General features: G+C 45.7%; 4 protein-coding genes across 4 annotated transcripts; 3 read left to right on the top strand and 1 right to left on the bottom strand.

Moving 5' to 3' along the window:
- Nucleotides 1-818: 818 nt before the first annotated feature.
- CGGC5_v015125 (uncharacterized protein) lies at nt 819-1,313 on the top strand (the record flags this gene model as incomplete). Its single annotated transcript, XM_032027563.1, has 1 exon — nt 819-1,313. One exon carries the CDS (start codon nt 819-821, stop codon nt 1,311-1,313), a length of 495 nt encoding a protein of 164 aa, XP_031876085.1.
- A 466-nt stretch (nt 1,314-1,779) lies between these two features.
- On the top strand, nt 1,780-2,331 carry CGGC5_v015124 (uncharacterized protein; the record flags this gene model as incomplete). The annotated part of the gene is made up of 1 exon (XM_032027562.1): nt 1,780-2,331. The coding sequence occupies one exon, from the start codon at nt 1,780-1,782 to the stop codon at nt 2,329-2,331; it is 552 nt and encodes a 183-aa protein (XP_031876073.1).
- A 6,244-nt stretch (nt 2,332-8,575) lies between these two features.
- CGGC5_v015123 (uncharacterized protein) lies at nt 8,576-10,360 on the bottom strand (the record flags this gene model as incomplete). Its single annotated transcript, XM_032027561.1, has 1 exon — nt 8,576-10,360. The coding sequence occupies one exon, from the start codon at nt 10,358-10,360 to the stop codon at nt 8,576-8,578; it is 1,785 nt and encodes a 594-aa protein (XP_031876074.1).
- A 796-nt stretch (nt 10,361-11,156) lies between these two features.
- On the top strand, nt 11,157-13,913 carry CGGC5_v015122 (uncharacterized protein; the record flags this gene model as incomplete). Its single annotated transcript, XM_032027560.1, has 3 exons — nt 11,157-11,568; nt 11,623-13,531; nt 13,607-13,913. 3 exons carry the CDS (start codon nt 11,157-11,159, stop codon nt 13,911-13,913), a joined length of 2,628 nt encoding a protein of 875 aa, XP_031876082.1.
- Between the last annotated feature and the right edge of the window lie 2,801 nt (nt 13,914-16,714).

Raw genomic sequence — 16,714 nt, 5'->3', positions numbered from 1 at the left:
CACCATTTACGTACTTAAAGACTAAGCTAAACTAGGCTTCTGCTTTCGACTTTTTGAGCCTCAATCGCGTCTACCTCCCGGACTCGGAGTAATATCAACTAGTCAGACTACGCGAAGAGGGTTGTAACGCTTTTTCGTATCACTACCACCCTTCGTATTACAAGTTCTTCGTATTTATGAGCTCTGACCTTCGTTGTTGACTCGTGCTTCAAGCCATATCGAGCGGATTACAAAGGTATGCTACATTGTCTTGGGATTTTCCTTGAAACAGCCTGAGGACCAGATACCGTCGCCCCTCTGACAACATTCTTGCGCGAACCTTCGGCGGAAATGTCTCGTGGAGAGACATTTCCATTCGGCGCCAGACATTCACATCGATTGGACTTAGAAGGTCAGCCGTTTGAGCCGAGAATCCCTCGCCCTGTGATGGCCGCCGCCCTTCATCTTTCAATATTTCGATGGTTCATGGTCGTTTCAAAACGGCTCGCTGCTGAAAGTTACCATTCTGTTGGGGAATACTACCGCTCTGTCTGGCTTACCTTGATCGCGTCATCCTGGCCCTTACATATTTCTCCTTCAGAGTCATTCAGCAGCCAGGAAGGTGTGCCCACCAGCGGCAAACTACGAAGAAAGGCTGGAAGGGGAAAAGGACCTTGATCACACACCTTCCGATGATCGAGATTGCACAAAAAGAGGATTTCGAGTTCTGGTATCCCACAGCTCGTCATATTTTATTCCACCCCCTATTGAGAAAAGATAAAGGAGAAACTTTTGAAATTACCCAGAGCCAAACCACCAAGACCATGAAATCTGCAACAATGGATATTACCCTTCCTCTACTTGAATCGATTATTGAGTTCACGGTGACCGCTATAGCAGTCATATCCCTCATCGTCACTATCGGCGGGGTCTGGGCCATGGTCGTCGAGGCCTTCGTCAGCAACTCCGACAACTTCATCCGCCGCGGCCGCCAGCTACAAAATTGCCTGCACCTACCGCAGCGGCTATGTCTTTTTGCCGACTCGGACCCGGGTATGTCGGAGGACACTGTCCGCTTCATTGGCGCGGCCGCCCTACCCGTAGGCTCGATGCTCGTTGCCATCATCGTATGGGGCATTTCCTTGGCTGCGAGACACGAGGAGCCGGATAGGTGGTTCTGGTATCTGGTTGCGTTGTTCATGGGGTGTCTGGTTTGCCCCTGGGCGGTGATGTCAGCGCGGCGTAGCCGAGAGGCGAGGACGGGCAGGGAGGCGACGGAGGATGGTGGCGAGGCGGGGTATGCATCGGCGCCGCGGGTGATGGATGACCGTTAGGAGGCTGGGAGCCATCAGAGGTATCAGGTGATGGGGATTACGATGGAGGGCATGGTGTTGTGGAGGGTGTGACGACGAAGCGAAGAAGAGATTTGACAGCAAGAGGCTCTGCTAAGGAGGGACAGGCTCGGCTTACGATGGCCTACCGTCTTCAGAGTTTTGCAACGTACCTACGCCCCGTTAGAGTCAGTGGAAGCTAGATTGTTGGAATTCATTATATTGACCCAAAACGATACATGGCTCAAACCTATTGGCACAACGGGATGGCGTTATCTGACCATCTGGTCATCGTCAACCTTGATGGCATCGTCATTCCTCCGGTCATGGCACAAAATAAACGGTCTGAGGCCCCCAGTCGTTCCTTTCAGTCTATCATCTCTACTTCGAATCATCTACAGACGCGAAAAGCCGCATCCATCTGAATGAGCAGCAAACCGACTCTATCCCAACCAATCTTGCACCAAAAATGTCGGACGTCACTTGCCTCGAGTATCTCGGAATACTCATAATAAGCGCGTTCCTCTTCTTCACCACCCTCCTCATCTGCGCCGAGCTCATCGACACCTTCACCGAGACCTCATGCCCCTCCATCCCTTGCCGCCAGCGCGCCCAGAGCCTGCACCGCCTCCTAGCAAGCCTGCGCGTCTTCCCGGACTCGAATCCCGGCATAGGGCAAAGGGCCCTCGGCTTCATCGCCAACGCCGTGCTACCGCAGGGAATAGCACTCCTCGCCCTCTCCGCCCGGGCAACCTACCTGGCTGCGGGGCACGAGGTGCCGAGTCGGTGGTTCTGCTACCTGCTCGCGATACTGACGGGGTGTGTTGTGTTTGAGTGGGCGTTGCTGGTGGGTGACAACAGGGCGCGGGCTCGTAGAGAGAGGGCGGTGGTAGCGGCGGATGCTGGGAAAGTTGAAAGTGTGAATGAAAAGGTGGTAGATGAGAGGGCGCGGACTCGTAAGGCGAGGGCGGCGGCAGCGGTGAATCAGCGCTGCCGCAAGTGCAAGTCACTTAGCAAGTAATACAAGCCAATCAGCTAAGTTAACGCTATTGCTACCACCTAAGTAAGTAATTTATTACCCCTTAATTAAATTATTAGACTTAATATCTTATTTACAAATAGATCTAACTAATAAGAGGCTATAACTAGATTAGTTAGTACCTTATTTATTCTAATATATATAGTTACTAAAATATAATAACTACTATTATTAATATTATAATATCTCTATATCTAGTTAATACTCTATAGACTACTCTTAAAATATTAAACTTTAAGTAATCTTTTTAAAATTTTCTAAGGAAGTAGAAGTTATTATAGTAGTTTAAATAGTATAAAAAGTATTATAATTAGCTATCTTTTATAAGAAATATTTATTATCTTATATCTTCTTTATTATTTATACTTATATATTTTTACTTCTTATGATATTAATTATTATTATTACCTTTTTATCTATTATTAATATATATATATATATATATATAGTTAACAGTTTTAAATACCTCTTATGCTTAAATCTTAATTTAAGTTTCAGCTATTCTTATTATTAATATCCCTTTAAATCTTATAATTAATAACTTACTTTATATTATTAGAAATAACTAGAAATATATAGTTAAAAAGTAGTTATTATAGAGGTAAAATAGAAGTTAATTAACGTGGTTTACCAGTCAGCCGCGCACTTTTTCCAACCTTTCAAACATTTTATAAGTTTATACAACCACAACGTATAAAATCAATTAGCTCTCGTCAGTACATGAATCGCTAGACGATTCTACATCTTTAGAACATGTTCGCGCATTATGGCCTGTCTTACCGCACACACCGCAACGCCGTTGAGCCGACCGACCCTTCTTCGAAGGACCCCCTTCTTCACCTTCTTGAGGCGCTGGACGTTTCCCTTTGCCCTTTTCTTCTAGGATAACCTGAGATTCTGCTATACTAAGTGCTCCTCCAAGCTGGACGCGCGTCTTTTTCGCTCTCCGGCGCTTAGCAAGCGCCACATTGGCATCCTGAAGTGTGCGCACCTGATCCGTCAAAATCGTGATCGAGTGTGCCATTGCCTGCGCACCCTTTGCTAGCCGGTCAACTGCCTCAATTATTGGTGTTGGAGAGCTTCCCTGATGGGCTGAGATCCGACTTTTAATAAAGTTAGACTGTGAAAGCGCTTCGTGGCGGTTGGAGGGCGTTTGCGATTGCCAGGCTGGTGGTGTTGAGGGGTCGGTCAGAGGAGGTGTTGGCGTCCTTATATGCACATCGAGCTTCCCAATCACATAGTTTGGGTCCCAAGGTAAAATACCAGCTCCGCGGAAGGCGAATTTGATATTTTCACTCGTAAAGATCTTGTTGTGGGCCTTGCAGAAGGCAACAAAGAACTCAGATTTCGTGATGTGGTTCACGGAGGATTTGATGAATAGGTTGATTTCATCCCCGTATGCGCGCTTTAAAGGCGAGTAAAGTGCAATATCCAATGGCTGGAGTAAATGGGATGAATGCGGAGGCATACTGACGGTTATAATATTATTCTGCTTGCAGTATTCGTCGAAATCGGCCGATAAATGGCTCTCGTGCCCATCGATTATTAGCATCCGATAGACACCTTTTGCGTGGGCCTGAGTATGCTTATCGAAGTGTTCAATCCAGTCAAGACCTGTCTGATTATCCGTCCATCCATTAGCAGTAGGTTTGATAACCCAGTCGCTAGGAAAACCTGATTCCGTGGTCCAACTTGCAAGGTGATATGCGCCCTTGACAATCACGAACGGAGGGATGCACCAGCCGCCTGAATTAATACATTCAATGACTGTAGCCCATTCACGATTGCCAGGCTGGACAGACTTTGCTTTGCCGCGTCGATCAGCCGTGTTACCACCATTGACGCGGTGATCATGCCCATCATGAAGCCAGTTTCGTCGAAATTGTATAGGTCCCCCTCTTGGATGCCGTATTTGACCATCATATTGCCCAACAACGCGAACCACTTCGAAATGACCCCTGGATCCTCTTGAAGTGCCCTTTGATAATCATATGGACGATTAAATTTAGTCTTCAGAGTCGGCTGCGAGTCGATAAACCTCTTGGCCCAATGCTTCCCAACGGGTGTCCCATTCCGCGTCCGCAGCAGGAGATTCGCCATATCTTCCACACTAGCGAGTCGCAGGGGAAACCCTCTAGAATCCTGCTCAATAACGTATCGGAGAAGTGTTTTCTCTTCGATCGGATCGAGTTTATGTCGTTGAGGCTGGATACGGTCGCGGCGTAGTCGATTGTTCATTCTGTCGCGTAAGGTACTTTCGGGGATACTGTATATCTTCGCAGCGCTTCGCGTACTGAACTTATGACCTGCAGCGCGTGTCGATCGGATCGCCTCAATAGCAAGAATAATCTTATCTTCTTGGGTGTAAATTGGCATTGCTGTTGTTGGGAAATTACGCGTCAAAGGTTTAAGTGGCTGGGAACAAAGCGCGTTGTGGAAAAAGTGCGCGGCTGACTGATATGCGCGGCTGACTGGTAAACCACGTTAAGCTAGATTTGATATTATAACTACTTCTTTGTTAAAGTTATATAAAGCTAAGCTAATACCTCCTTCTAAAGTTACTAGTAATATAATATAAAAAGAGCTTTATAACTATTTAGCGCTTTTATTACTATTACTAAATAAGAGTACTTATTTTAATATATTACTTTAAGCTTTTAAACTATATAAATTACACTCTAATAATACTAAAGTAGCTATAATATTTATAAGATCTCTCCTCTATTAAATAAAAACTCTAATAATACTATTTTTACTTCTTTACTTTTTATATTAATACTATCTCTATATAAAAAACTTTATTTTACTAATATTAATATCTTAAAAGCTAAAATTATAACTTTTAAAAACCCCTATATTACTTTTATTATTTCTATTAGTTAATCTACTATTTACTTATTTTAAAAATATCTTTTTAGTAGATTTTTTAGTATTGTAATATAGAGGTTATTAATAAAGTTCTATAAAGCTAAAGCTCTATTTAAAATTAGTTTTAAAACTTCTTCTAATATAGTAAAGCTTTTATAATAGCTAAACTTTATTTAGTAATATTAAAAATATAAGTTATCTATTATTTAATTTATAGTTCTTACTTAATATTTATACTTTTATAATAGTTATTAGTTACTTTATTAATAATAAAGGTACTTCATAGTTATATTTTTTAACTTTTCCTTAATATTATAGAAACTATAGTAATAAAAGTCTTATAAAGACCTTTATTAATATTATTAACTAGTATTAGATTTAAGCTTATATTAGAGTAATAGTTACTAATAATACTATAAATAATAATACTTACCTCTAAGCTTTCTATTAATAGATTAACTTAGAAATAATAGAGATAGATATCTAAGCTTAATATATATAATATTATAGCTATATCTTTTGTTAACATATAACATCTTATATAATAATAATAATACTTATAAGAATACTTACTTACTTAAATATTACATATAAAATAAACTAATAGACTTTAAGGTATAAAACCTTATATAAAAATGCTTTACTTATTATAACCTATAACTACAATATTGATTATGTAATACGTATAGCTACGTAAGCACCTTATGTGATTAGCAGTTTAGCAGGTTACGTTTCAGGTTATCTTTCCCCTCCTTTTTCCCTACCTTAGGAAATAACCTGCCAACAACAACAAGAGTCATCACAATACATCACTTCCTTTATTATTCTCTATACGATTAAATGCCTATAAATGCTTAGGATTATTACATTTCATCATAACATAAGCCCATCTATAACCCTATACTATATAGGCTTATATATCACGCCCCTGAATACGCTTATACCTGTGTTAACATCTTTAATCTTATAGCTTAAGCTTTCTTATTTAGTAAGGATCAGGGGACTCTTAAAGCTAAGTTAAACTACTACTAACTTATAAAGTAATATAATAAAGATCTAAAGGTATAATAGTATCTTAAGCTTATTAACTAGTTTTAAAATATTATTAAGTTTATATATGCTTTTCTATAATAAATAGAATAATAACTACTGAAAAGTAGTAATAGAAATTAATAATAGCTCTAACTTTTAGATCTTCTCTAAGTTATACTAAGAGGTTTAGCTTATACTAAATAATAATACTTATTAGAATAATATATAACTATCTAATAATTAAAAAAGCTATAAAGAAAAAAGTAGAGATTTAAGGTTTCTTATTAGTTAATAATAATAATAATAATATTAAGTAGTATATATTAAAATTAGACCTACTCTCTACTAATAATTAGAAGGTCCTTATTAATGTAACGGGCTAGAGCCCGGCCGAGATCTCCGGCTTTGCCGGAGCAGCTACCGAGATCCGGCTCCGCCGGATCCACTATTCTGCTGTAGCACACCGCCTAGCCCCGGTCTGCATCACTGCTGCTAGGCGCCTATCCCTGTAAAGTCCTTTCCTCCTTCTTCAGCTTAGAATTGTCAAATTGGCCATGATAACCTTGAGAGGTGTCAGTCACTATGAAAGGTGTCCGCCACTATGCGACCTTGAGAGGAGCTGAGAAGAGTTTTCTATGGTTATGCCAAACTCTATGGATAAGGGTAAAAGCCCTCACTCTGGACATAAATAGTAGAAGATCTTTTACTATTGAACACATAGAAGAACAAGACAATACCTCACTATTCGATTTACTACCTCTAATCTGACAAGAATAGTCAATCGACGGCACCTCTACGTTGAACAAGCCTAGGGGCCAGCCCCTTACAATTAAGATCTTAATAATCCTTAAGCTTTTTTATTACTAAATAAAGTAGTGTAGTTAAAAGCTAAGATATTAATAATAAATATAGCTAACTTTAAGAAGTTATAATAAGTATTAAATACTTTCTTTTTTATCTTATTAACTAAAAAATATATTATAATATTAATATTAATCCTAAAGTTAATAATAATAATAAAAGTACTTTTTAGCTATTATAGCTATTTTAAAAATATATTAGCTAAGCTTAATACTATTAGTATAATATTTAAGTTTTATTTATTTATATATAAAAGGATTAAGTATTATTAACTTTATAATCTACTTTATAATTTAAAACCTTTAATAAGGAGTAATAAAATTTCTTTTAACTATAGTAATATTAAGTAAGTACAATAAAAGCTTTTTAACTATTATAAGCTTTTTAAAAAGTTACTATTATTCTTTAGTATAATTATTCTATACTTATTATATAATATCTTATACTTAAGAGATATATAAAGTAAGGATTACTAAAAAGAATAAATTAAGAAAGCTTTAAATACTTTTATAAAGTATTTTAACTAATAGTATTATTAACTTAATAAGATCTTATTATTAAACTAATAAGCTAGTATAATTCTTATTAATCTTAGTACTAAAGATATAAAAGATATTTACTATTAGTAATAAGTTAATAGCTAATACTATTAGATACTACTTTAAACAGATAAGTTTAATTTCTATTTCTATTAGTTTCTAAAGATTACTTCTAACTTAATATAACAATAAATAGATTATATAGAGATCTTCTTAAAGCTCTCTTAACTTATTATTAATATATTTACTATATTAATAATAATAGCTAATTATAAAAAAGCTTTTAGTACTACTAAGTTAAACCTCTTATTATAAAAGTTCTTAATAATATTAAATACTATAAAGACCTTCTAACTAAGTCAGAACTAGCTAAAAAGGGGAGTAATAATACCTTAGAATTACTTTAAGCTACTAAGGGTATTATAACTTTATTTACTTATTACTTAATTAGGAAGTAGTAATAATATTATTTACTATAGTATTTAACTTACTATACTTATAAGTTAGCTAATAATTAAAGCCTAGGAAAAAGATCACTAAGTTAACAAGTATAGGGGGCAAAATTGACTTGATTGCACTTGCGGCAGCGCTGCGGTGAATGTCGTGAAAGATTGCTACGGGCCGTATGGGCCGTATCAGCCATGCTTGTACCCTAAGGTCGATTTCAAGGGGGGTGATGCGCCCGAATATGTGACCGGAATATTCGGGCAGCCAGTATTGCGGCGTTGTTGAGGCGGTGACGAAGCAGACCTGCGATTCGAAAGGGGAAGACCACTGTCCGAATCAGGCTGTTGAGGAGGCATCGAAAAGCAGCTGACAAGATCCAACAGCGGCTGGTGACGTGCGGAGATCGTATCTACGATAAGGTAGTAACAAAAATGAACAACTTTTATATACGGCGAATATAGTCTCATTACAAGTGTCTACTACACAGCTTTCGACGCGCGCGACTTGTTGTCCCGATGCCTCTTCTCCTTGGCCGCCGTCTTGCGGCGCTTCATCCACGACTGGTTCAGGTTCCGCCTGTTCTCCCAGAACCACTTCTGGAACTCGCCGGGGGGCACGCCGCTGCCGGCACCCTCGCCTTCCACGGCGTTCTGCTCGGCATTGAGCGTAGCCTCAATCTCCTGCTGCGTCGCCTCGTCGTCCTCCTCTTCCTCGTCGGGCTCGTTGCCGATGGCCCAGAACGGCTTCGTGCGGCCGGGGAACGCGGTGTCTGGGGTAGGCGCGGCGCTCCTGACGTTGCGCCAGGCGAACTCTTCCTCGGTGAAGGGCGTCATGGGCATCTGCGGCATTGCGGGCACGGCGTCGTCTTCTTCAATATCGTCGTTGTCGCCGCCGCCGAAGAAGCTGAAGGGCTGGGCTTCCTTGGCTGGTTGAGGGGTGGAGTCGCTGTCGGGCTTGGGACGCTTGTAGAGGGCTTCCAGGGGGTGGACCTTGGCAGGGGTCGTGGGGGGTATCTTGATGGTCAAGCTGACGTTGGAGCCGGATGACCTGGGGCGAGAGGCGTCGGCAGCCTTGAGGGCGGCGAGCGGGCTGTCGACTACAGCTGGTGCCGTGATCTTGTCTGCATCCTCCATCTCATCATCAGAGTCCGAGCTGTCCTCATCAGATGAAGTCCCGCTACTACTCGTGGTATCGTCGTCGACAGGTTGAGGCGGGGTCTTTGACGCTTCGGGGGCTTTCTTTGCAGGTGTCACCGGTTTCGCCTTGGCTTCCTCCTCTTCCTCGTCCGAACTCTCGTCTGATGAAGTATCCTCGTCAGAGGACGTTCCGCTGCTGCTCGTCGTGTCGTCCTGTGGGGGAGGGGTAGGGGCCTTGGCGGGCTTCTTCTTCTTCTTTGGGGCTTCGGACTCGGGAACAGGCGCAGTCGCAGTTTTCCTAATCTTCTCCGGCTCAATCACGTTGCCCTCGGCGTCGACCCAGCCCTTGCCCTCGACAAATTCTGTCGTGAGCGCCTCCGCGGGGGCCGGCTTGGTAGCCTTGAGGAACGTAGGGAACTTGGTCGTTTTCTCGAACTCGTGGATGACGACCTCGCGGGACTTCTTCTTGCGCTTCTTCTTCTCCGGCTCCTCCTCGTTGCCGTCGGCGGCCGGTTTTGTGGACGGGAGTTTCGCGGGTAGCTTCGTCTTCAGCAGACACTCCTCCCTGTCGGTGTATTTGGAGCGCTCCTCGCGCTTTTTGGTCTTATCCTTCTTGTCCTTCTTCTCACCCTTTTCCTTCTTGCTCTTCTTCTCCCGGATCTTGGCCTCCTCGGGGACGGTCCATCCGCGCTTGACCTTGCGGTCACGCAGCTCGACGCCTTCAACGAGGTTGTGGTCACGCTTCCGCTTCTTCTTGGTGCCCTCCTCCTGCTCCTTGGACTTCTTCCTCTTCTTCTTGCCGGAGTCCTCCTCGCCGGGCACTGGGAGGTAGTTCTCCTCGGGACGGGCCTTTTCTATCCTCATCTTGGTACCCTTCAGCACGGCGCCGTTCAGCCTCTTCTTGATCTTCTCGGCCTCGGCCTCGGGCAGCTCGACGTAACCGTAGCGCTTCTCGGGGAAGGTCTCGATGGTGTGATAGGAGATGTTGCGGGCCTTCGGGAGGGTTGAGGAGGGGATGATGACCTTGACGAGGTCCTGGTCGAACGGGGTGATGTGCAATCGGGTGTAGTCGCTGCTGGTGTCGGAAGGGCCAGCAGGGTAATCGGAGGGACTCGCGGGGGGCGACATTAGGTATTATCGGTTTGTCGGCGGACAGAAGGTGCGAAAGAGACGCCAGACGCTTTGTGGTGAGCGTCGTCGGCCGTCGATCGTCAAAGAGAATGGTCTTGGAGCTAACAAAAAAAGAATAAGCTGAGCTCGACCAGACGGAAAACCCTTTGTTGCGCAGGGATTTTGATTGGTCGAGGTGTGTTTTTATCTTGGGCCGTGCGTATCTGACAGCACTGTGCCACAGCACTGGCCACCTGCTGCTGATTATGTCAGCGACGAATCTGGAAATCAGCCCCACCGGATCGAGCAATTGACTTTGGCTGAGAAAACTACACCTGGACAGCAACACCACAACACCAAACCTCATCGTCGACTTGGTATCTCGATGCCAGGCGGGTACTGAGCCTTATACCGCGACTTGCGATCTACGAAAAGAAAATTCTCCGTGGTAGTTTCAAGCGAAACTTTCTCTCTCCCTTATTTGCAGGGACAAATCTCGGCTGCCGCTTCCTTTTAGCCACAATGTCACGAAACGGGAGTCGCGATGGGAGTCGACTTCCTCCATCGTCCAGCAAGAGCAGCAAGTGCTGCCATCTCATGTCTTGGCAGAGTCGATTAGCAAGTGAAACTCTCCATTGCATTCATTCTCGTCCATGGACAAAGTCTGCCAAGTATCAAGCCTATTCTGCCTCAGCCGACTTCCAGCCCAGGTTGAAGCACTATCCTCGTCTCCTTTGATCGACCCTCCAGACCTCGTCTTACAGCCTCTTTATCAACCGAATTTCGTCCAGCATTTCCTTATTGCATCAAAAATATGCTGTCTTTTTGGTCCAATTCGGGTCAAAGCAAGGCCCAGCCAGCCCAGCCGACCGCAGCCCCAAGCACCTCGGTCGACAAAAATGGTGCCGTCACCCATCATCTCCCTGGCGTCTTTGTCCCAAACTGCCAGGATGGGACTGTCATCTTTCCGACAACCAGACGAAAGCCTTCTGGGAAGAAACGCACCGTCATTCCACCTCCGCCAACGTCCATCACCAACTGCACTTTGCTCAGCGACGGCGGCGTCGGTCATGTTGCTTGGGCACCGCCTGCAGCCCCTCCTATCCGTCGACCCTCCCGATGCATGAGCGTGGATGCCAACGGCAATGCCATTCCTCCAGAGTACGTTCCCAAGGCCATCGGTGAAACTCTCGACGTTGAAAACCTGGCGAATAATCCGGCAAAAGGTAAGATTTACAGAGTACTCCTTGCTATGCATGTCGCTGATAGGTCTCTCACAGGAAAGAAAGACCCTGGGCTTCGGCCTCAAGAAGCATCCAAATCGTTATCAAGCATGGGCCCCGGTCAGACTCCGCAGCCGATTTCGACAAGCAAACAGCCACGCAGCAAGTCGGCCGCCCCAAAGGCGCCATCATCCACGACCAACGGTGGAGGCTCCATCAGCAGCTCCAAGCGGCCAGGGTTGATGGCGCGTGGCAAATCACATATTTCCATGCATGATATTGTGCGCAAAGTGCGAAATCACCTCTCAAGCAACTCGCGACGTCAGACGGGATCATCCGAAGCCTCCCCGCAACCTGCACCTACTGCACAAAAGACACCTGCCGACGACATCGAAACAGCTTCTGTATGCCACCGTGGCTCCTGTCAGTACGTCTTGAACGACGGTGAAGTCCAAGACGTGGTCGAAATCGTTGTCCACGAGATGTGCAAGCACGGTGTTGGTCCCGTCGACAAAGATCAGGGTGTTGTTCTGCAGCCAGGCGACGAAGTTCCGAGACAGGTTGTCCGAAAGCCCAGCTGCCTCATGAATGCCTTTGGACCACAAGTCTCCGACCTGGTGGAACCGGCGACCACCATCAGCTTGCCCGAAACCGCCTTCTTCGCCCGCAGTCAATCTGACGGTCAAATACGCGCCAGGGTTAGGTCATCTAAAGTATCCATGACCACCATCCTATCCAAAGACAATGTCACCGATATCCGATGGGCAGCCGATGATACAAAGCCCGAGAACGAGCCTCAAGGAGACGCCAAAGATGGACCGACAGGAAAGCCAGACGGCGAATCGTCCGCCGAGGCCGGCAGTGCAGCAAAGGCCAAAGCCCAAGGTGATCAAGAACAGCCGAACGATAACAAAGCGGCAGCTCAGAAAATGGAGAACACCAAGAATGATGCGGCTGGAGATGTCCCAGGTACCGCCGAGACTCCCGCAGCTGGACCGCGACTTCACGAGATTTCTGACTGCGACATGGATGACTTGAGTGATTACGCCATCGACAATCAGCCAACAACCAATCCTCCTCTTGCAGAAAATTCGACCACAAAGGATGTCAACACCAAGGGCTCATACGCCATCAATCAGGAGCTCGACAACGGCGGTACCGAGGCCAAAACGCCAGAAGCGGTGGAATCCAAGCTGGACTCCAAAGAAGCATTGCCTGGAGCAGACCAAGCTGACGAGTTCCCCATGAAGCAAAGCGGTCTTGACGATGCTGAACGTGGAGGTCTAAAGCAGGCGTCCAACCCCGATGATTCTATTACCAAGGAGGTTGATCCAAGCCCGCACGAAGTTGATTCCTCTTCTGCCGGTCCTGATCTTAACAAACTCGACGCCAAAGAGGACGGCACGAAGGTTCCTGATGCCGATCAAGAGGACCCACAGCAGGTGGAAGTTTTGACTTCAGATGATAAGCCGGCAGAATCCAAGACTTTGAAATCGAGGTTTTTAGAGACGTTCCTGAAGCCATCAAATGACACTGCCGCCGATGGCGCCTCGGGACATTCGGAGATCCCTAGGGAGGCAAGCCTGCAGAAGGAGAATAGCAAATCATCCATTGATCATGGCCTCGATGATCAGCAGGATGTTACTTCATTTCATCCATTGAGTAAACGCCATGGCACACATGAATGGCACAGCCCTCCGTATGGCGCTATTCCAGAAGAGCAAGAAACGGATGACTTGTACCACCTTGGTGTCGACGCCAGACCGGGCGGTGCGGTGCCCGCGACTGACAGTAACAATTCACGACCAGATCCGACAACGACGTACAATTTTGGTTTGTTCAATCGGAGTGTATTTGGAGAAGGCACTTACGACGCCACATTAAAGCCTGGTCGTCGAGTATCTGAAGCTTCCATAATGGCCGTCGGAGCTGCTGCTCCCCGCTCGACAGACAAAGTTCTCTACAGGTCTCGCTCTGCTCATTTTGCCGATGTCTCCAATTCGGATCCTGGATTTCTACAGAAGCTAACTCGTAAGCTAAGCTCCGTCTTCCAAACTCCGCCCCAAACACCTGTCATGCGGGCGCCGGCTCCGTCCATTGAAAGTACCGCAATCTCGAGGAAAGCTTCCGAGAGCCACGTCCCAGGCGATCCGAGTGAAGGGGGCGAGGCGGATACGGCGGGATACATATCTGAGCCTGAGCCCTCTTCCGTTTATCAGGCAATGACAGTGTCGAAGCCAGCAAAGGCCGAGGCGCAGCGTCGTAGTATCTGCTCAGAGGACAATGCGCCCCAGCGAATCGATGCTGTCACCAGTCTGAAGGGTTTGATCGGACCGGGCGGAAGATGAATGGCAGACACGGAGCTTGTCAACATGGCCAAGAATGAGTCTACGTGTCGTCAGATGAACCTAGTCCCTATCAATACACCATCAAATATTCTACTACCTATGTGCCATGTCTCTTGCTTCAAGTGTCTTAGTGCCACTTGAGCTAACTCAGAGCCTCGTAGCTAAGAGCGCTTTTGGTCACTCCGCGATGACCATGGTGCTTGTACGCCCAACCACTTCATTCACCGATATTCTGGCTCTTTCGTTCTCACGCCAGAGCCTCCCGGTATTAGATGGTCGGTACTATACAAGGACCTTGCCTTGCAGTAAAATCTAGTCCTGTCTTCGGAAAGTCTGATTATCGCACCACCGGCCCCTCGGAATGCACACTTTGCACAATTTTAAGGGGGCGGACATTAACGCAAGGTAGTGAAGAACTAATTTAGACTGCTCTACACGGAATACACACAGCGGCAGATTCGAGGTTGCTGGACGTCTTGCCAATTTTACCGGAAGTGCTAGGTGGCGATAGCTTCCTATGTGAACCACAAGACCGTATTTGACAAACAACATGAATGAAGTAGTAAAGTGCAGAAGGTAATATGGGAAGAAAATTCATTTCATGCCTGGAATTCCCTTCAAATCAAGGACAGTTCATTTCTCCCATTCAATTCGTTTGCCTTCACCCTCAGCCGGTATGTTGACTTCCCATTTCCTCCCGGCAATCCTCTCGTAATTATCTTCTCCACCGCATTATCATCCATGCCAGTGCTCCTAGAAATCAAATTTGTGTCTCTGAGGAAACAACCTGACTTAAAGAAGCCCATACGTTGCCGAGCCAGCTGGCTTTCGTCCACCCCAAGAACAGTACGGTTGTTATCGTGAGGAGAATGAAATGGGCAACTATCATGAGGGCAACTATGGAGAAACCGGTCCATCCTGTAGGTATGAGAGCCTGGCTAGAAAGGGCTCTCACAGCTGCTGACTTCTTGTCAAAGTATGGTAGACTTTCGTAGTATGCCATTTGTCGAAGAACTGTGAAAAGCCCCTGAAGGCCTTGTGCCAGGCTACCAGTATGTTGTACGATGGCCTGAAACAGCTCGGCATGCGCATAGTGTACAGCGTAAGGGGAGAACGCTCCTGGGAGCAGAAAACCACTTGGTAGGATTTCGAATGTTGCAGTAGCCCCATTCAAGCTCATATATGGCATGCCACCCGCCACGGCATTGAAAGCCATCCATTTTTTCCGTACGCTTGCCGTTCTGAGATAACTCAGGAACTCCCAACTCGAATTTGGGTGCAGGTTTAGGATACCTCGGAGATCCGGTGAGGTTGCGTTGGTACCGAGATTTAGATATTGATCTCTAATCGAGGCTGTCTCGTACCGACCTGTGTCTCGGTCCCGCGAGAGGGTTGGCTCGGATCCCTCATGACTACTGGAAATCCTGACTTTCCCATGAAACCCAGGCATGTTGGTAAAGCATGTGCTGATCGATACTTTGCCGCTAAAAAGGCTAGCTCGGGGTGACCAATCTACCCAGGCCCCATTGTTTGATGTCTTCCAGTTCGACGTCGCAACGGAATCCCAAATAAGATTGTCGTCGTCGCTTATGTCTCCTTGAGCCTTTATGTATGTTTGCCATTCGTCTATAGACCCCGTAGTATTGAAGACAAGGAAGGCACTGGTGGAAAACGAACGGTATGGAAGTACAGTCGAATTAAGATCGGGTAGCTGTGAGTAGTTCTGCTTTTGCGACATCAAACCGCCCACAACAGAACAGATCGATACCGGCCAATACTTGCTGTCTTCAGTATCTTGGGGTGCGGAAACTGCACATCTGAATTGATAACCTATTAGAGGTGGCTTGTAGTAAGATGAGAAGAATGAAAATCCTCCGGGGATTGAGAAGCGACCTTTAGCAATGATCTCATCAAACTGATCAGCCCGGCTGTTGCCACCATGTGTTCCCGAGGACGCTGTTGAAAACATGATGTTTGTAAGATTCGGTCGAATGCAGACTACTCTTGAGTCAAATAAGACGCTGGGGCCTTCGTACTTTCGCAGCCTTGTGCGGTCGGTCACGGTAGAGAATGGTAAGATGGCTCGTAGCGTTGTCCCTGAATCGTCCATACTTTTGCTATCGGCGTCTGAAACAATCTCTGGGCCATATCTGAGCTCGGCAAACCGGAAATAAGTGGCGGGCTGGGAATTCCAGATCTTAGATCCTCTCAATGAGCCGGCCTTTGCGCTACTGAGACGGCCGATGCCAGTGCCAATTGCATCTCCTAGTTTGCTGCTGCTGTAAAACAATTCAACAGTCTTTGATGGTGTGATAATGCGGGTAATACTGAAATCGACCAGAAGCGCCGTTGATGTAAAATTAGACGTTGCTGTCAAAAGAACCGCGACACAAACAGCAATGGCAAGTGGCGTCCTCAATATCGATCTTGAGACTAGGTTGTACGGAGATGTAGACAAGGCCCTGAGCATCGATACCAGCGCAACCGATCTCATAGGCACGCCAGTCCTTTCGATCAAAAGGGAGGCAATCATGCCAGTAAGGATGCCCATCTGAAAGCCAAGACAGACGCGAATGACGGCGGTTGTGACAGTTACGGTTACCGAAGGCCAGTTTTTTGTCAATGATCAGGTCCCATATTTGACCATTGTCCATGTGCCCGGCTTGTGCGCGCATCGATGACCGCCAGATGTATGCTAGGAGAGTCATGCCAACTACAATGCCGATTGAGCCCAGGACTAGGACAAAAATGCCAAACAAGCCGAGGGCATTCCATCGAGTGGGCGATGAGATGTGCTTTGC

This window comes from Colletotrichum fructicola, assembly GCF_000319635.2.
Source record: "Colletotrichum fructicola Nara gc5 chromosome Unknown KSG_Nara_v1_contig09, whole genome shotgun sequence".
NCBI lineage: Eukaryota > Fungi > Ascomycota > Sordariomycetes > Glomerellales > Glomerellaceae > Colletotrichum > Colletotrichum fructicola.
The sequence above is the reverse complement of the archived record's forward strand: the minus strand, read 5'-3'. Positions and strand labels throughout refer to the sequence as shown.